This window comes from Apus apus, chromosome 3, assembly GCF_020740795.1.
Source record: "Apus apus isolate bApuApu2 chromosome 3, bApuApu2.pri.cur, whole genome shotgun sequence".
NCBI classification, from domain to species: domain Eukaryota; kingdom Metazoa; phylum Chordata; class Aves; order Apodiformes; family Apodidae; genus Apus; species Apus apus.
The window spans coordinates 26,234,037-26,256,057 of NC_067284.1; the positions used below are offsets into that span (position 1 = coordinate 26,234,037).

General features: G+C 33.9%; 1 protein-coding gene across 1 annotated transcript in view; it reads left to right on the forward strand.

The window, feature by feature from the left end:
• Positions 1-22,021, forward strand: part of CSMD1 (CUB and Sushi multiple domains 1) — a 1,033,138-nt gene that overhangs the window by 970,951 nt on the left and 40,166 nt on the right. Inside the window, exons 52-55 of the mRNA XM_051614951.1 lie at positions 1,260-1,433; positions 7,334-7,507; positions 11,553-11,726; positions 21,235-21,423. Of these exons, the coding sequence (XP_051470911.1) occupies positions 1,260-1,433; positions 7,334-7,507; positions 11,553-11,726; positions 21,235-21,423 (711 nt within the window). The remainder of the gene's footprint in view (positions 1-1,259; positions 1,434-7,333; positions 7,508-11,552; positions 11,727-21,234; positions 21,424-22,021) is intronic.

Genomic DNA, 22,021 nt, shown 5'->3' on the forward strand with positions numbered 1-22,021 from the left:
TCTACTTCTGAATAGTATCTCTAAAGGAACTACAGGACAACAAAGGAAGAAGGTTCTGGATTAAGAGAGATCTAACTAGTAAATGTATTGCTTTTGTATAAGAATATGATGAACAGCTACCTAACAAGTTGTGGGTAACTCATTATTCTGTGTATTTTAGGAAAATAATTTTATTTTTTTAATATATCAATAAGTGTAACTAATGTTGAGTATTAGCATTAGAATGTACAGTGTTAGGCTATTCAACACATTACATTAATGTGACTTGATTGTAGTTAAAAGGAGTCTTATCCAGCTCTGGAAGCCTTATGTACACAGGAAACTTTGATCACATGTATTCTGATTATGGCTGAGTTAACTGCACAGTAGACTTTACTTGATTTTATGCATTTTCTACCGAGTTCCTTGTTGCTCTTCTATAATGAACCTTTTAAAATATTGAAGAGTGTGGCCTTCAAGTTTCAGATAAGAAGTTTAGTTGTCATTAACATGGTTTTGAAAGTAAACTCATGAGTTATGCTAATATATAACAAAATAAATGTGAAGCTCTTAGAGGCATTGTTCTGCATCTTAAATTACAATATTACTGGTGTATTTTTCTAGAAACAAAATACATTATAGAACAGTTTTAATTAAATTACAGTTTGATATATTCTTAAAAAATAGTCATGTGATGCCTGTAATAGCTATGGTTTGCAGCAGATGCTATAGAAGTTTTCTACGATAATGGGTAAAGTCTAGCCTTAAGAAAAAAATAGGAGATTTCTATTTTTAAGTAAGTAGACAACCATGTTGTAGGATTATGAAAAGTAATGGGGAATGAGAAAAAATACAGGTCTTAACAATTCAGAGTACTACTTGTTAAAAAAAAAAAAAAAATCTTTAAACAGACATAACACTTAAAATAGCCAGGGAAAGCATATTAAATGAGTAGCCTAGGGTATGTATACATGCAACATAACTGCAGCCTTCCTGGACATTCAGGTAATTCTTCTGTTTTGCAACTGGAAATGCAAACTATGTTTAGGCTGCTGTCAAATGTGAAGATATCCTAATGAATTTTCAGATTTATAACATATGTTGCCAAATAAAGCATAATTTTAAGCAATTTATGTGGAATACAATTACTGTATTTATTCCTATTGCATTTACTTTTTAAGAAAATGTGAGGTGGTGTAATGTCTTCCAGTCTAAGAAATTATTAAAAGTATTGTCATAATTCAGTTTGTTCTGTTTTTGTTTTTTTTTTTTTTTCCTAGTTATCTCCTGTGGTGGTCTTCCATCTCCACCAAATGGAAATAAGATTGGAACCTTAACAGTGTATGGAGCTACTGCAATATTTACCTGTAACACAGGGTACACCTTAGTTGGTTCTCATGTGAGAGAATGCTTGGCAAATGGTCTCTGGAGTGGTGCTGAAACCCAATGCCTAGGTAAAAAAAAAACTTCTAGTTTCCCTTCTGTTTTGTTTTGATACATTTTGTTTTGTTTTAATCAAATGCAGTATGAAGTGCTGGAATTCAGCTCATCAGGTGGCCACATTTTTAAATCAATGAAAAATAAAGATATAAGTAGGTACTTTATGCTGGTTTTGCCTTAAATTTCTAAGCAAATTTACATCTTTGTAGCATCATAAAGGTCATTTGCAGTTATTGAGCTTAGAGTTCATGCTCTCACCAAGGTGCTTTAAAACACAACAACATTCTCCTGGTAGAATATTATATTAAAGAATGTCTGCATCAAAATATCCAGGTGTAATTGGACCACATACCAACTAAACATATCTTCAAAAAAACAATTTTCATGTATCATCAATTTCATCTTAGCAGGTTATTAAGAAAAAGGAATAGCAGGATAAACATGATAAACATTATTTTTACCAGAGTACTAGCAACAGCATCCTGCATTTCTGGAGATCTTTAATTCCTGAAAATAATTTTAGAGAAAATATTTTGAAACCAATTGCAAGGCACAAGACAGTAATGTACAAACAGAAAAAAAAGCATAACAATTAGCCTTGATGTGAAAGAATGTGGAGCTATCAGCTGCATATTAACTCCATTCTTCATCACCATAGAACAGACAATCTAATTTGGTATAGGTGAAATACAGAAATGTGTGAGTCTTCTCTTAGAGACAGGGATAAAATCTCCGTCTTTGTGTCATACTTGCTGTGTTGATTGCTTTTTATTCTTCCAGTTCAGATTCTAGGGAGAATGAAGACACAATCTTTAAAAAAAAATAGTGTGAAAAATTCAGATCTGAGTTAAGATTTTATAACCTTTGATCATACATTCCTTCATTTTGCAACAGTAATGTTTGTAGTACAATTTTTGTGAAGATAGTTTTACAGCATGTCATCTCCTTAGATACAAAGGGGTCAGAAGTAGTGACCATTGTCTCATAAAGCTAACCTAGCTTCTAAATGGTGGTTTGTTATGAGTACGTTCCTAGCAACATGTAGTTGTTTCAAGCAAATTTTGTGAAAAGCAAAAACACGTATCTGGCTTGATATGTATTTAATTTCATAACCTTATTTTTCAATTTAAAATATACTGTATTAATGTCATCTTGATGTAGGAAATAATGGTGTAAATGGAGTAAACATTTATTACTATTTCTTTTGATATTTAGAGATGTAAAGGAGTAGAATACATCTTTTTTTTAAACTAGAAGAACACTGCAGTGCTGGTTAAGGGAATCATATGCTTCTGGATTCCTTTTTCACATACATAAGTTAATCAGTTCCATGGTGGAACTATTTAAGAGGTTTGTATGTGAAGATACATCAGCTTCCTCACAGTGTCAGGTTATCCCTAGGCTGAGGCTGACCAACAAGATGCTGGAACTGCAGCTCTGAAGCTCCAACAGTCCCAGATTTGCATGTGTAGGAGTATTTTCTTCAGCCCTTTCTTTTGTTGCAAACGTGCAAGCTGTACTTTAAAACACAGAGCTATTACCCCTCCATTTTTTGTGGTGTGTTATACCATTCATTGCCAGTGTAGTGCTCAATGCCTGCATATAACAATTTCCATCATAAAGATAAGTGTTAGCATTCATTCATTTTAACTGAACTGAACTACCACTTCATAATCTCATCAACAATAATAGCTATCCTTCTTTTTTGAAAGGCTATAGACACAGGATCATCTGGCTGTGAGCACATACAAACTAAATAATACACAAATCTCTGTGGATTCTGTTAATATAATAACTCCTGTCTATGGAATACTGGAAAAGATTTGTTTCTTCTGCTCTGACTGCTGAGAAATATATTTTACCACTGAACACTCCAAAAATTGTCTATGGTAGCCACAAATTCAGATTCAAATATTGGGGAGATAGAGAAGAACTGATCTGAACAGCTTATATAGTGACCCAGTTTATCTTTAAGTTTATCTTACAGTTTATTCTTGAAGTAATTTTAAAAAAACCTACACATGGTGAGGCTTTTAACTCTTTGGGAAACAGCTAATAAATTTACTAGATCTCGTAGTTAGGAGAGACTGTCTGAACATACAGCTTGCATTTCACTTACATGAATTAATCCTTTTCTTCTCCAGGAGTGATTTGCTGTTGGATTTAGTCTGCTTCAGTTTTTTTACAAATCTGCATTGAAATCGGCATCCATTATCCCCTTGGTCATAAATAATATTTTTTTCCATCTGACTATCTGCATTTAAATGTTTTCTGCAGATCTGTTCCCACATGGAATGAACACAGGACCTCTTGCAAGAACTATTACTGTAGAAAGAGCAATGCTTGACTTATTATTCCTTCAATTCTTATTCTAAAAAATGTTGGACTTTGGTTTCCATTTGCTGTATCAGATTGATTGCATTGTTGAATACAGTCCTATGCTTAAATGCACTAAACAAAGATCACATTTAGAGCTGGAAGGTTGTTAATCACTAATTAGTCTTAGCTTCAGAGAAGGTCTGTAGTGCTAAAAATACTGCACAGCTCTGAGTATCAAAGTCTGAATTTGAACTACCATATGCATGCTGCAGAAGATTGTATTTCTGCTACTAAACCTCTCCACATTCTTTCACATAAGGTATATTCACACCATGTACTTTAAGCACCTAATTTAGATGCAACTTAGAGTACAGAGTAAGATCTTAAATTCCCAACAAGGTCAAGGGAATGATGTAGGCTTCTCCAGAGAGCAATTCAGGAAAGGTAAATTCTTAAATTTTAAAGCTAGATGATGTGAATGCCTCTAGTTGTGTATTCCTAAATTTCAAGGACAGCATGCAACAAATTTATTTCAGAGGTGCCTTTAGGACTTACTTGAAGCCTGTGGAAATCAGAAGGCAAACACCCAGGGAGCTCTGAGTGAGCCTTTCCATTTCAAAGGAATGATAATGAGTCCGAGATGCTTTTTACCTACACTGTACCTGCATGAATGTAATAGAGGACAGCTATAGATGAAATTAGGTATCACTTTATGTTACCCCCTGGTCTGTGTAGAATCAATTTATGATTTCAGGCCAGCTGAGTTCGCTAAATTCTGTATCTTAGGAAAGGGTTTGTCAAATCCTTATTACTTTTCTCAGAAGAAAGCTGAAATGAATGACTGTAGTTAATGAATCCAAGGCTAAAAACTAAACCTAAGGTTTCAGACAGTGTTACATTTTTTTTTCTTAGTTATGCAACAATAATTACAAATAATTGGGCAAGATTCTTTTTTATTTAATTCAATCATCCCACTGATATTTAATATCTCTTCCCGTTTTTTGTACTTCAAAGAATAATTGCACTTATAAGTCACAAAACATCCGTGTTTCTGTGCATGCTTTGTATGCATGAGTGACCATATATACACACAGGACATAGATAAAATTGGAAGAATTTAAGATATTGCTTGACTCCATCTCTAGTATTGGTGGTATTTAATCATGGATTAAAGTGTTTTCCTGAATAGATATATTTTTCATTACTTTTTATGACTTTCAGGTAAAAAACTATACATAATTCAAGTACATAGTCTAAAATATAAAGTTAAATGTAATCTACTTTATTCCATTTTAATTAATTTTTAGATTTTTTTTAAGCAAAAGGTAAGAATTCCATATTTTATGTAATTCTATAATGTATATATGTAATTATCTACATTTTTCAGTGTTAAAAAAATCCTGCTGCTGACTGTGCTTGTATAAAAATATCTTACCCTGCAATTGATAACTCATAGGAAAACTGCAGTACGGTGTTGTGATATTGCCTTGTATTTGAAATTCAATATGCATTTCAAACAGAATTATTTGTATCTTGCTTTCTCAGATGTTTTAGAAAAAACACTACTGAACCAATCTTGAACCATGAAGAATGATTGCCTTAATCCCTGAGCATTTTTTATTAAAAACTCCATTAGCAGCCTCCTTAATTGTAATTTCACTTGATTGGAAAATTGCATGCATTTTGTGTTATTACAGTGTTCTTTCAGTTTTTGAGTTGTTGGAGTTTTTAATATAAATGAGTCAAAATTCCCAGAAAAATCTTTAAATTCACTAGCTGGAATTACTGGTAAATTAAATTGCTCCCATAGTAAGTCCAGCAACGTGTTAAATCCCCATTTAAGAGAAAGTGCATAGTATTTTGTATTTTACATTATGCAAGTAGCCACATCTCAGCTATTTTCTTGAAATTTCCTGTGGTCCTCTGTATTTTTCTTCAGTGCAGTAACTGCTTTTCAATTTTTCATTATTTAGATATAGAAAAAAATTAATATATCAAATTGATTCCATCCTATTTTTTATAAATAGAGCCTCTCTTTTCCCATTTTGCATCTGTTTCATAAATTTCCTTTTCCGAAATCTGATTGTCCCAATTGTTTGAATGACAATTTTTACAATTGTCCCGCTGCCTGAATATTTAGGGTAATGAAGAATTGTTTTATTTAGAAGAAATTCTGATTGAAACAGAGTTATACCTTTACTCTGCTACATGGTTCACCTAGGCCATAGATCAGCCAGACCATGAATTTCTTGCTCCTACTAATACAGTTGGGGTTTAGAGATGATACAGCAGTAGAGGGAATGAATTTACGAACTACCCAAATAAACTGAACTAGTATCTGTCATTTGACTGAATAAGTTTGCGTTAATGGTAAATGCCTTTGTTAGGCTGCTCTCTCCTGTACTTGAAAGGTGGGAATAACTGCAATTACTAGAAGAAAACCTGATTATAAAACCAGAGTCTGTGTAGAAATCTGCTTTCTACTTTGCAAGCTTTAAATTAGACTGTAGAAAATTTCTAATAACCATAAGTAAAAATATGAATAGGGGCCTAAGTGCACAATGGCACTGTAAATATATAACTTTATAAGCTAACATAGCTTGGTGGGACATATATATATATATCTGATATAACTCAATGTTTCTTCTTTTGAAGGCAGTAGACTGACTGTGATCCCACAGAAACTATTTGTTTTCTTTATTTTGTAAAAAATTAGTTGTGTGTTTGTGGTTGGTTTTATTTTGTTTGTTTGTTTGTTTTTAATTTGATTAAGTCTGAGTCTACTAATGTCAGAGGAACACCTAGTGGGAAATCAGTTGTTCGTTGGATATGTATAATAACAAGCACTATGTTTGTTCTAATAAAATAACAACACTGGAACATGCAAACAAGCATGAAACTTGATAATCTCTCTTGTAAAATTATTAGAACAATGCCTGAAACATATTTTTGGCTAAAAGTGTCCAAGACAATTTCCAAGAACTGTTTAATTTAAATTAAACCAGTACTGATTCTGGTTGGCAGCTTGCTGGTCTGGTGGGCAAGAGATTTTCATTTTATAGGTGTAGACTGCTCTGTGGTAATTAGATTCTGCCAAAGAATGGTCCCAGCCATGTTTAATTTATCAGCAGCGATCTACTTACAAAGTCCAAGAGAAATAATGAATAACAGAAATCAGAACTCTATGATGAAATACTAGTATCGGTTTGAGAGTTAAAGACTTTAATTCAAACTTCTCGGGAAAAGGAGGCAACCTTACTAAGGCAAAGGGGAAAAAATATCCATGGTAAAATTGTCAGTTTGCTTGCAGTTAAATGGAATTATTTATAATCTGAGACATTTGTAATTTACATTTTCTAGACATTTTCCTGACAAATTCGTCATTTCTTCATAAGAAGATTAGAACTATTTGCATGTCACTTCACCCTAAAAAAGTAGAAGGAATATCACCTGCATTTTTTCCACCTCAGAACTTGTTCTGTACTGTGCAGTATTTGACTAATATATTGTTTATTGAAAGCAGTAAATAGCATTCTTGTAGATGTTGGCAAGGTTTAAGGATACATGGTTTTGATGGGTTGTTCTTTTACTGTAGCTGGTCACTGTGGTTCTCCGGATCCAATTGTAAATGGTCATATTAGTGGAGATGGTTTCAGTTACCGTGATACCATAGTCTACCAGTGTAATCCCGGCTTTCGACTTGTTGGCACATCTGTCAGAATTTGCCTACAGGATCACAAGTGGTCTGGACAAACTCCTGTTTGTGTCCGTAAGTATAATGAATTTTTCACTGAATTATTACTACTATTTTAAATGTACTTGAACATGAACAGTAGATTAGAGGTTCAAAGGTGCTCAGATCAGATTTTTTTATTTATTTATTTTCAGTTACAAGGGTCATTATGATAATCTAATCCCATTTCTAACCTGCCACATACTTAATAACCATATGCAGGAATTTCTGATTTCTCTTGTTTCAGAAACAGAATGACAGAGGCATCAAAGTGGATTGAACAGCAGGCTGCAACTGTAGAACTTAATCTATTCCTTTCTCTAGGCATAATTCGTATGTCATGTGTGGGTTTAACTGGGCATATGCCCTGTTTTTTCACCAGGAATACTGAAATCCCTTGGTCTGTTTTCATTTGTTGGATAAAGATTGAATATTGTTTATCTGTGCAGTTTTAGTGGTGACTGCCCATTTTTCTGAGTTGGCCTCCTAATACTTAACACAACGCAAGCTCAGTCATTGTATTGGATTATACCACATTGTAGGAAAAAATGTTAACTTATTTATAAACTTTAGTAGAATTTTTTATTGCTCTTAATTAATCTGCTTTTGAAAATCCCGTAATTAATTATTGGAATTATTAAGTCTTTCCTTATTTGCATGGCAGGTTTTCTGTCATTTTCTGAACCATCAGCCATTTAATCAGTCAGGTCTGATTGCTGTGCTTTTTATTTTACTACTTTATTGTGTGATTGGTTTTGTTATTCTTTTCCAGTAATAAGGCTGCCCATTTTAATACATTTTTTGTTGTTTTTAATAGAGCATTTAAAAAAATTATTTCAGTTTTGTGATTTTTTTTAAGATCTCTGCAATTCATACAGAAGTAATTTTGTCTACACAGAGATAGTCACTGAGATGATCAGCTTTTCTGTTCAATCCATGTTAATATATTTAGTTTATTTCTGAGAAAATATATTATTGATATGTCATTAGTTTTCAAAATGTCCAGTATTTTCTTTCTTAATGGTAAAATTAAAATTTCTACCTGCATACAACTGCAGGAAATATCTGCCAAATGTCATTGTCCTTCTAAATTTCTATTTATATCTTCAAGTGATTTATTTTCATCAAAGATAAATGCCACCAGCTGTCATTATTACTTTTAGTGGATTAATTTTACTGTGCAATGAATAAAATCCCTTCAAAAGAAATGGGCAAAGCTGAGGGGGAGTGAAAGGCTGTTTCTTTATAAATTGTTGTTACCGTTACTGTTATGAGAAGAACCGACAGCAATTTCTGGAATTGTAGGTTGCCTAATTCTTTCCATTACAATATAGCTTTATTTTGCTTACAACTAAGCCAGACTAAAAAGCCATAGAAGATGATTTTTTTAATATCAATTTCTAAGCTCCAGATTATTCTATTACTTTATTTATATACTTACTTATAAAAAATTCTTGTAAACATTGATGTTATTCTGAGAAGAAAACTGAAAACTTCCTGTTTACCAGTGGCAGAAATGTCCTCACTATTTTGATACTGAGATGGCCATCTGACTGAGGAGTGTGGATCAGGAACTAGAAATGTGGCAGAGTTACTATAAAAAAAAATATGGGCTGTGTCCTTCAAAATTACCACGAATTGGTCTATGTTTTGTGACATTTTCACAGAAGGTCAAATTGTTTTTTATTTGACTTTGAAAGGAATTTCAGAGTTAAAAGTACTAGATATTGTAATCTTCAAAAAATATTATCAAAAGAAGTACACAGACTACTCCAATCATGACTACTTTAGCTTCTTATTTTCGTCCGGAAATCAGCCTCCTTCATCTTGCACAGTTTTTAATACACATATATTTTCTTACCTCTTTATTGGCTGACCACTTGGATTACATTTAAGCCAAATATTTTATGGAAGATCTTTTCACTTGCTGACTATTGAGAGTTAACATTAAATGTGGAGATGTCTGATTAGCTCCCTGTGAGTAACAGCACAACAAAAATGAGGAGAGTACCCTTTTTTACTAAAATTTTATATTATATTAGTTATGACTGAAATACAGGCTTATTATATAGCTAGGTACTGGATTTCCCTCTTGTCCACATACTATCAGTGCTACTGTTAATTCTTCTGGGTTACATATTTTCTGTGGTGAGATGGAAGTCTGCAGGGTCTAAGAAGGATACTGTGTTAAAAACTGCAGTATATATTTGACAGTTATATTACATTAAGTGGGTTGATATCTTTGTAATATGAAAGGGAAATGTGTAATTCCTAAGCAAGTATTGATTTCAGACATGCCAAGTGCATCTATCCTCCCATGTTATATTTCGGACTAACCATGTGTGTTCATGCATACATAGGGCAGTTATTTATATTAGGATGGAGAAGGGAATTTGTAATTCACTATTTAGATGACATAAAAACAAGAGTAGTAACCTTTATTTGAAATGTCTTAGCTACTGCTTAGGTAAACAATATTAAACAGACTGCATAAAAACCTAGTAGTGATTGAATGCTATAATGCCAAAATTATCTTAGTTTTTCTTTTTTGTGTGTGTGTGTGTTTTTTTTTGTTGTTGTTGTTGGTTGTTTTTTTTTCTTTTTTCTTTTTTTTTCTCCTTAAAAAAATATACATTTGAATACTTGCTACTGTGTGAATGCAGCTATTGTAGTGTTGATTGTTTAACAGATCAATGATATCTGGTAACCACAATGGAACAGTGGCAGAACTAGAAGCAGTTATTAAGATCTCCATGTGATCTTTAGTTTCTGGAAGGTGTTACGAAAAACAGCACCCTGTCATGAGTAATGAGGTCTAAAGAGGAACTGACTGACTAGGGTATGCTTTTATTGAAAAGGGCAAATGAACAGAATTATCCTTCATTATCAGAATTATTGCCAGAGACCTAAATTATATGTTGTTAGAAACTATGGTATATAACGTGTTCAGGAAACTGGAGAAGTTGAAGGTAATCACATTTAAAAAATGTAATACGTTTTTCCATAAGCATCATGTTAACTGATTTATTATGGCCCTGAAAAGTGCTTTATTTATTGAAACTTGATAATCAAAAACAGTTTAAAAATGCAACAAATGGGCTAGAATAAACTTGATCATATGCATGCAGTAAGATTTTGTTCTGATGTTTAGGGTTTCATCTTCAAATGCTGCAAATGTGATAATGCAGAAAGGATTCAGGTGGTTTAAGTAGATACATTCATACAATTCAAGGGCTAAATACATACTGTTTCACAGCTGAACTCTGTGATAAAATAAAAACAAATGTATTTAAATTGTTTTTCACTTGTCTCTTCAATTAAAATAAAAGCACAAAGAAATAAAGCAAAACGTAAGCCTGAGTATAGGATATCTGAGGATGATAAGTGTCACCAGCACTGTGTTGAAAAGTTTTGTGTGTATATATACATATATTTTGATTTTATACTGTTAGTATCTGCTTTTTTATATTTTTCTGTATTATGATGTCATGTGGGAAGCTAGGTCTTAACCACAATAAGTGTGTTTTAGATGTGTCATTTAAGTGTAATCAACACATAATACACAGAATGGAAAAGATTTACTTCAACACTGATTTCTCTATTGCCATAAGAAAATCTGTTTAAAAGGATCACTACTGTAGCAAAGCAACTTGAGAACTTTGGAATTCTTCAGAAATCTGGAATGCTTGAAGCAGTACACCGCGTTCAATTTATTTGACCCTACTACCTTTTGAAGCTTGCAGGGAAAAAATGGGGTTTTAAAAATTTGCATTATTAGGAAATATTATGAACTCTCTACATATTTTTAAGGTCTAATACATATAATGGGTGTCAAAATGCATATATAACAGAATATTTATATTACAACTTTCAACATAAGGCATAACTAGGTTCTAAAAGTTTTATGGAAAAATTAAGATTTTTCTCCTGACATTTAAGAATTCTGAAGAAGTATATCCTATTTTTTCTTAAATGTCTTATATACATGTAAAACATACCAAAAGAGGCTCCAATCTGCAAGAGAACACATGGAACAGTACTTTTGAGTTTGATGCTAGCCTGCCTATTTTTCATTTAACAGCAATCACATGTGGACATCCTGGAAATCCGGCTCATGGAACTACTAATGGCAGTGAGTTCAATTTAAATGATGTCGTGAATTTTACTTGCAACACTGGGTACTTACTTCAGGGTGCTTCTCGAGCACAGTGCCGAAGCAATGGGCAGTGGAGTAGCCCTTTACCCAACTGCCGAGGTAAGAAACTTTCTCATATGTTCTCTGCTCTCTAATGACTTTTTTCAGGCACAATCCTTTATACTGCCTTTGAAGTATTGGTATGTAATTCAGATTCATTTTTAAGATACTGTATATCTTTCAGTGCTCATGTGAAGGCTCCAGAAGGAAATGCATTTTTAATTGATCTAATTTAAAAATATTGTTCCTGGTCATATTCCCTTTTCAAAGTTAGAGTTACCTAGGTCCATTTATAACTTTTAACAGCAGTGCTGATTTTCAAATGTGTAAAACAAAAACAAATAAAGAAAGCTTAGTCTCTGGAGAGAACATGGTAATTGTACCTGATACGGGACGTGCAAAAAAATAGAACAAAAAGATAATCAATAAATCAACTGATAAATTGATCTATCTATATATGTATACATATATATAGAAAAAATGTATATCAAATCTAAGAGATTTTTGAGTGTTAAATTGGGATTGGCCAGTCTGGCAGAATTTTCCTTCTCTGACATAATTTGACAAATCTTTGCTAAATCATACATCCTCAGAAAGGAATATCGTGCAAGTCACTTTTTTCCTTAGGCTATTGAAGGTTTCAGTTATTTTGCATGCATTATAACTCATGCCTGAATGCTGACTACAAAATTAAGAAGCTAAATATTACTTTACAAACTTAAAAACCATAATTTAAAAAATAATCGCATCTTCCACTATTCAGAATACAAGTCTGGAATTCTGTTGTCCTCTCTGATTACGCAGGTCCAAGTTGGAAAGCTTGTTTAAAAGTGGGTTAATACTAAAGCAGATAAAATATTTTTTCCAGAAATGCAATGTTAAATCAGTGTAAATACTGTGCTTTTCGTCCTTTGTAACTTGTCTTTAATGTGCTAAAGGAAATTGGAGTCAGCTAAGTTGTGCTAAGGACAGTAATATTGGGACTCAAAATCAAATAATAAGTTAACTACAACTGTTGGTAGCTTTGTTATCTCCACCTGTTGATTTATTAAAAATCATATTGTATTACAGTGGTTGTTCCTAAGAATAAAGATTACCTTTGGTGATTAGCTCATCATATTGTTTCAGAGAAAGCTGATGCAATTTCAAGCTCAGTGTGTGTGGAATTAGATCTTTCATTCTCATTAAACAATACAGAGATGACAGTTCCCTCAGTAACTTCTCTCAGAATTTATTCAAGTGAGTTAACTAGCATAGAAATGTAATTATTGGAACAGAGAAACAGGAATTAGCAAACTGTTCCTATTTAGAATCCTGTACTTTTTTTCCCTTTTATACTGTTTGTTAGACTGTAGTGAACAAACTCCTCTGTTTCCTCTGTGGGGCACCTAAAAGGGTTTTACTTGTTGAAAATATACATTTTTTTCTCATATCCTGTAGGTGCAGTCTGGTTCTTCTCTATTTGACTGTCAGAGGCAGAGAGTGCATGGTAGTGCTGAAGTTCAGTGCCATTTACAAGCTGAATTACTCAGCTATTTACATGGAACTCAAGTACAGTTATTGAAAGGAAAACAAGTGAAAGAGAGACGCAAATTATAAAACTATATAACTAGATGGTAATTTTCAGCCATCTCTACATGACTCTCACACTCAAAAAACACTGAAAGATACATATAAGTAAAGGGGATACAACTATTTTTCCCAAATTAGATTAATAAATAACAAAAAGAAGGAACTTCAACAAGCAGAAATGTATTCCATACATTGCCTAAGAACTGTGAAAGTCCTGAAACCAAATTTCTAGTTGCAAGACTCCAAGCTTATACTTGACTTGACATGGTTAAAAACCCTAGCCAAAGCCAAAGGAAAACAGACTTTTTTTTGTATTCCTGTGTAAATATTCTTTCTTGAAATGAAAGACTATTTGGAATTTTTTAGAAAAGAGCATGCCTATATGCTGCTGCTCACTATGAATTTAGGAATGCATCTACGTGGTTTAATTCTACCTGTGTACGTGGGTAAAGAAGTCATCTGTACTATAAGTTGCCTCCCTAATAACATCATAGCATAACTACATTTACATCACTTCACTCAGAGCAGAATTCAATATACAAATTTTTTACTTCAGTAAATATTATCTTTTTGGACCATATGCTGTAAAAAATGGCTGTAACATAGTTTTATGTTAATTAGGCACTATTAATAACTTGATATAGTTTGCATTAGAGGCTGAATATGCATAGTTCCAAATGACTAGACATTCTTTTTACCAAAAGGGCTTAAATAGAAGAAATCTTGAATTATATTAGTCATGTGAAAGAAGATAAAACAAATCCTTATTGGTTAGATTTCAACAATAATAAAGTGCATTTCAATGATGAAATCATGCTGAAATGATAATTTTATATCTACACTTTAAAACCAATATCAAAATCCTACCGACTGAATGCCTTATATTAAATTTACCCTTAATGAATGTATTAGAACTAACCTAAAGCAAGTAATAGCACTTCTTCTGGCATATGCCTTTCCTCTAAAATTGCCTTTTATCTAAGGGATGAAAAACATTTGTATTTGAGTTTATTATTACTGATGAATTATGAATTTGTGTACAAAGTAAATCTTCCAGCCCCTTCCAGAAGAGATTGATGTTCCTGGCAAACCTGTATCATTTAATTCAACAGCCCTTTCTTTCAAACCTCGGTTGAGTTCACTTGAGTCAATAATGAACTTGACCTCACTTCAATGAGACACTACATGTGGTTACAACAAAATACAGATCACTTCACTTGCAGAAGATTATATATTTTTTTTAATTTTATTTTGCAACTGATCTATTCTGTATGCATTGGAAACCTTGGTACTTTCAGAAAATAAAGCAGGGCAGTTCTCTCCTATTAAAATCAGAAAGCTTAGGCTGGAAAGATCTGTTTGGCAAAGGTTTGAGCTAGCCCCCATTCTCCAGTCTGTATCACTAAGTCCAGGCTACTAGTTAGCAAAGAAAAATTCAGTTCTGTCTTTATTCATATGTCCTGGTTTTGTACCGAATTTCTAATTTGAAAGGTCTTTATGTCATTAGTGATAGATTATTGAAAAGCTCAACGGGGCTTTATGTCTTATGAAGAATCTGATATCTACAAGGAACCGCCAATTTTGTAATGTTTTCTTTATTGGGTATATGATTTGATCCAGTGGTAATATGTTCCACTTCTTCACTGACAAGAAAAATAACCTTTCTGATGACACCTGATAGAAAGGAGAGATTGAGACTTATGATCAATTCTTTTCATCCAAAGATAAAGCAATTCTGAATTTAAGCTGTTTTTCATCTATGGTGGTATCAAGGTTTCATATAAGCTAAGAATATTTTGTCTTTTTTTTCGGTTTTGGTTTTTGAAAGGCAGAGGTGTTTGTTGAGACTTTTAATATATTTTGAATATTAGATATACCTCACCTGCTCATGTCAATAGCATGTTGAGATCCTTCAGAAGGATAATTAGAGCTTGACTAAGTTTCCTAAATACAGAGGTGACATGCCATAGAGTGTTTGAGATATTTACGTGAAACTGGCAGAGATGACATGGGACTTGAAATTATCCTTGCCCCTTTCTCACGTGGCATGTGCCTGGAGATCAGGCAATGACTTCTCAAAAGGTAGCAGAAACATCTTTTAGGGCAACTTGATAGAGCTTCTCTCCCATGTGAAAAACAATGTTCTGATTAACAAAAATATCAAGATAATACTTCAAGGATGGTCCCAGAGTTTGTACTATTATGTCAGAAGTTGTTGTGTTGATACTAGTACACAGATGCCCACAAATGAATGTACACGTAGACAGCACATCTAGAAAACAATGACATGTAAATACTTTATCTTTCTGATCCATCTGCTAGTTTGGTGCCTGGGTTCCTACTGGAGATAGAATAATAAGAAAAGATTTCATATATGCTTTTTAAATTATTTAATTGAAGTCAGACTTAATTCTCTGGTCTTATTCACTTTGAGTGCCAGTTCCTTTGCATGTTCTAGATGCCAACATTAATACCATACTCTTCAAAGAAAAATGTTTAAAAACATGGTTTATCAGATATGAAAGTTTAAGAAATAACCTTAACTATTTCTGTCAAGGAAAAAAAAAAAGCGAGAGTGTGAGAACAAGAAATGAAATACTGTGATTGATGTACTTTTTTATGATCATTCAGCTTTTTAACACAAAACTGCCTGAAGGTCTCTGACAGAGTCTTTTTACTTCTTTGTCTTCGAGGGTTTGAATCTACTCAGTGTAAGGTTCCAAAGTCATTAGGGCAGACTTAAAGTATTCTTCTGCTTTTCTCAACAGACTAAATTGAGAGTGCCAGAATTCATTTCCCCTGTAACCCTTGACAGCTGTCATTGAGATAAAGCAATCTCCATCTACTCTCACTATGATTTGCAACTGAGTCCCCAGGGTGAAAGGCAATCAGGGAAACTACTGCCTTAGTTCTGTATGGTGGCCAACTCAAATTCTTTTCTAAAATTCATCTTTACTGCAGCTCTTCTTAGCAACAGCACACTTGTGTGTGTGTATATATATATATATTTAAAAATCTGTAGCTGATGTTAAATGGCACTGCAGGCATAATTTTGTTTATTTTTTAGCTTGAGGGAAAGTATTCTCTTGCATAATCATTTTATTAGACTTCATGTATGATGCAAGACTTTTGTTGCAGAGAGAACATGCTTAAGTTATGCATTCCATGACTTCAGTATTTTATTCTTTACTGAGTTGACTAAACAGATGCTACTGGTACAAGAATGAGAACACTGTATGACACAGACAAATTGATAATTTGGGGCTGTAATTTATTCCTTGAACATTCCATATTTCTGCTCTGTATGAAGAATTAAGTTTTTGTATTCTCTTTATTGTGTTTCAAAGATAATTCCGTTAGAATTGCTTTTGGGTAGCTTTAGGGCAGCATATCTTTGTGAAACAAAGTTCTTTTCACTTAATTTCTAATGCTGACTTTTCAGAAGCTAACATGGCAGGCTCAGCTATTATTGAAACTAAAGTTTCAATTTTAGGTAGTTATATTTTATTTTGTTATATTTTAAAAACCTTATGTAGTTAAAAAAAAGGGAGAGTTGTTGTAAATACTTGTTAAAACTTAAACCTGGGGAAAGTCTTCAGTAATCCATAGAATGAGAAGAATTTTTGAAAATAATTCTATTCACAAATGTGCAAAACCTTCAATAAATGTGAGAATTTTGGAAAATGCTTCATCGTTTTCTTCAATTTCAACAAAATAGTCTGATTTACAAATTGGAAGAATTAGGACAAATAGTTTTGATGTTCTGTTTCAACTAAGCCAGTGTAAATTTGAGTGCAATAACTATGATTTTTTCTAAATTGCAGTGGGAAAAAAAACTTTTTTTGCTTATTCTATGGAAAAAATTCTAAAATGTCATTTCTGTCTTTATTTTCCTGTTTTTGAGTTTTACAATATTTTTATCTGTGAAGTGTTTTACTGTTTATTTTTAAATAAAAGAGTTTATCACTTCAATCTAGAAATGAAGTAAGCATTCAAGATATGGTTAAAGAAATAGACTCTCAGAATCACAGAATGGTAGGGCTTGGAATGGTTCTCTGGAGATCATCTATTCACGCTAAAGCAGCTTCAGCTGGAGCAGGTTGCACAGGTTTGTGTCCAGGCGGGTTTTGAGTATCTCCAGAGGAGACTCCGCAACCTCTTTGGGCTGCCTGTTTCAGTGCCCTGTCACCATAAATGTAAAGAAGTTTCTCCTCATGTTGAGATGGAACTTCTTGTGTTCCAATTTGTGCCCATTGCCCCTTGTCTCTCCTCCAGGCTAGAGACACAGACTTTCCCCATACCAGATGCTCCAGTGCCCTACCCATCTTTGTAGCCCTCCACTGACTGGACTCTCTCTAGTAGTTCCCTGTCTCTCTCAAACAGGGGAGCCCAGAATTGGGCCCAGTTCTCCAGACACGGCCTCACCAGGGCAGAGTAAGGGGGGAGAATGATCCCCCTTGACCTGTTGGCTACACTCTTCTTAATGCACTCCAGGATTCCACTGGCCTTTTTGGCCACAAGGACACATTGGTAGCTCATGGTTAACTTGTCCACCAGGGCTCTCAGGTCCTTCTCTGCAGATGTGCTTTCCAGCAAGACAACCCCTGACTGATGCATGGGGTTAATCCTCCCTAGGTTCAGGACCCTACAACTTGCCTTATTTGGACTTCATTTTAGGTTTCTTTTTGCCCAGCTCTCCAGCCTTTTCAGGTCTCACTGAATTGCAGCACAACCCTCTGCTGCATCAGCAACTTCTTCCAGTTTTGTATCATTTGCAAACTTACTGAGGGTGCACTCTCCCTTCATCCAGGTCATTGATGAATACATTGAACAGGGCTGGACCCAGTTCTGACCCCTGGGGAACACCACTAGCAACAGGTGTCCAGCTGGACTCTGTGCCTCTGATCACAACCCTCTGAGCTCTGTCATTCAGCCAACTCACTGTCCAGTCATCTAACACTCACTTCCTCAGGTTCTTCACTGCAGGTGGTGAGATACTGGAACAGGTTGCTCAGAGAAGCTGTGGATGCCCCATCCCTGAAAGTGTTCATAGACAGGTAGGTTGGACAGGACTTTGAGCAACCTAGTCTAGTGGCAAGTGTCCGTGCCCATGGGTAGGGGCAGGTGGAACTAGGTGATCTTTCAGGTCCCTTCCAAGCCAAATCATTCTATCGTTCTTTATTCCACAAATAGAAAAGATATTGAAATATTCACTTCTGCATTTGAAATTACATGTGCCTGTATTTTTAAACCAAGCAGTGCCTGGGCATGGGAACTTAATTGCCCAGTTGAGAAGGGTCTCCAACAAGCTTTTCATTGGAACTAAGTAGCACATCCCCAGGAATTGTTCAGAGAATGTTTCAGAGATTAACATAGACAGTAGGACAATTCCTGATGAGCAGTTCAGAGAAATTCACCCAAGTCTGGAGGGTGGCAGAGCACAACAGCATAGATGTGACGACTGTCTGCTAGCATTATGCCAGAGAATAAGTGCTGGTGTTCTTTACTTTGTATTGATATGGATGTAGCTTCAGATGTTAAGGAAGTGTTTATATATAGAGAGGACTGAGTTAAAGGATAGGTTTGTACAAGGCAACCTATAACTATGCAGAGAGTGCAGGCTAGTTTCAAAAGCAGAAGCTTTACAGCAGCACCTACACAGCACTATGCCACATCTAATTGCCAAAGGAACAGGGTCAATTGGGATGCATTGTGCATTGCTTCTGTGAGCTGTGCTGGATTCTGTAATAAAGAATTGCACTGTAAATGCAGGTCTGTGAGCTGATTCAGTTCTAGCTTAATATTTTGGTAGGATTTCACCTCAGTGGGCTGTATGTTTTACAAACTTTCACGTCTTCCTGTTCTACAGTGATAGTTATATTGCTGGTAAAAGAATGAGACTTAGTTGACAGTGATTAGGAGTAATGGAAAAAAGCAGTAACAAAGAATTAAATGTATTTTTTGTGTATTTTTTTTTTTTAAAGCATTTTCTCTTGCTATTACATATAAATAGAGATACCCAGAAGTAGGAATTATCAGAGTTCTTCAAAGCAAGTACAGAGGCACAAACTTCTGCATCCAAATCTTTCACAGCTTCCAAGGAGCAGTGAAATTTTATTACTTTGTATTTTTCCCTCTGTTATGGGACAGAAAAAAAAAGGTCAGGAGGTAAAAAGGTATTTGATTCTATCAATAAAACCTCAGTGTAAACACGTATTTATTTAACCTGCACATAACTGATTTATAAGGTTATAACACTAAGTCCAAATAAATGTTGATCGTATGAAATATAAGCTTACCTGTTGTAACGTAAGCTAAATGTAAGTTCTCTGGTGAGTTATTTAATAGGATTCACTATCAAACAGAATGGGAATAGTTTCAGTTGGGATATTCTGTAGCTTTACTACTCAGGAAAAAAACAACCCAGGTATCTTCCGTTAACCATCATCAGTCTAGATAACGCCTTATTAATGCTTTATGTACATCATTGTAGTATCCGATGTTTTAAAAGTGTCTTTTGCTTTTCTGCATAATTTAATCTTCAGTGTTTTTAATAACAATCAGTAGATGACAAATGGGTTTGCTTCACGCCAAAGGGTGTTTTCCCTCACCCTCCAAGTATTGCTTCTAAAATAAGTTTTATAAAGGAAAAAACTGATTGCATATGGGATGTTTTTAGACCTAGGTATATGCTTGTCTAGAATCTGCATGACTGCAAGATTGCAGTCATGGCCATTTAATACTTTCAAGTTGGTGCCTTTAAAAAAGAAAGAGAAAGAAAACCAATTTAAACTGTTATGCACCCAAAAATTAAATTTGAGAATGTTAATATTTCTTTTAAAATCCTGATAATTTTTAGTTGATTGAATGAAATATTCTTTCAATGAATGAACATTTGCAAAATCTGCATCGCTCTAGTGTACGCTAATCCGTAAATTTAAATTACATGTATGATAAAAGTTACCCTTTTGAAAAACATGATTCAAGAGTTAAAAGCAGTGCATTAGTGACTCTGAATGTCTTACCTAAAGTGATAATGCTGTCTGATGTTCTTCACTGGTTTCTTTTTCATGAAAATTATTTTCTACTAGTTTATATCCTTGAAATTAGATTTCTGTCATTGTTTGATGAACTATAATTTATACTAATCTATAATATTCTAAGTCTTTTTTTTATTTATTACATTAAATTTAGAAAGAAGATGGGACAAGCAGATGAGGCTTTTATAATTTTTCAGATAGCTTTCAGATGAACAGGCTACAAAGTCTGGAGTCTTCAATGGAGACTGCAGTGTCTCATCAGGATGTTCTACCAACAAACCATCATGTTCACTGCAGGGTGTAAAACTAAAGATTGAGGATGGCAGATATATGTTATATAGAAAATAAACAATCATGACAAAAGGCATCATTTTTTAGCTTTTTCACTGCTATCTGAAAATAACTTCAAGCTTTTTGGTGTTACCTTTACTCCCTCTCCACTATACAATATTTTATTTTTCACTGCCTTCCTTTTTGTGTTCTACACACTAATAGCAGAAAATGTTCTTGTTAATGTTGAAAACAATTTTTCTCTTTACAGGAAAACGAAAAAGAAAATGTTAAAATGTCATGTAAAATATGTCCTTGTTTTATATTAATTTGGTTTTCTTCACATGAAAATTACATAGAAGACCAAACTAAACCTACCAAGAGACAGATTAAAAATGCCTCCAATTTAACTTTTTATTTTTGAACCACTTGTATGTCCAAGGCTATTACACGAATGGGAGTAAATTTATAATATTTACTTTCAAAGCAATAAGACCTGGAGACTTACTTAGGAGTCAACATATCTGATATTTAAGTCAGTAAAAACCACAAAGGATATCAAATGGACCGCAGTCATTAACTGCTAGTGAAGTAACAAAAAAACCAAAAAAACAAAAAAATCACTGTTACACTTTATTGATGACATTGGTATTATATATCAGTGGTGAACACTGTTTGTCTTACAGTTGTGAACTGTTCTGATCCTGGCTTTGTGGAAAATGCAATTCGGCATGGACAGCAGAATTATCCTGAAAGTTTCAAATATGGGACAAGTGTGGCATACCATTGCAAGAAGGGCTTTTATCTGTTGGGCTCGTCTGCTTTGACCTGTAAAGCTAATGGCTTGTGGGATAGATCACTACCAAAGTGTTTGTGTAAGTATTCATTCAGTTGGATTAACATTAAGGAGCGGTGCAAGATTTTTAGTCATGATAGACCAGAAATCCTGGACTTCAGGATCACCGTATTGCAAATTATACAAGTCAGTAAGCAAACACTAAGAGAAGATGTCATGAAACTTGTTATTGTAAAAAATGCAATGGTGGAGCTCTTATTTCAAGTGCCAGAGAGTTTAGATTAAGTTCCCCTTTTGCTGTATAGTTAAGATAATGGAAAACAGCTAGGAGAATGTAAAATTATTAGGTTTACGTTATAATTTAGATTGATAGTCTAAGACCACTAAAGTCAATCTCAGAATTATTTTTTTTTTTGGACATATTTAAGTGGGTATGAGAGGACAAATCTATGAAATGTTGTGTAGGAAAATGCTCAAGAGGCTCTTTTCATAGTACCACTTCATACTTCTTCCTTCACTTTTTCCTCAAACAAGGAGGAAATATTCTGGTGTTTTCTGCAATCAATTCAGTGAGCTTCAGTTTTGTAGAAAATGACAGTTTGGCTGCCTTTCATTTTCCATTAATATATTTTTATTCTCTGATCACTGTTAATTTTCTGAATTACAATGCAATTATA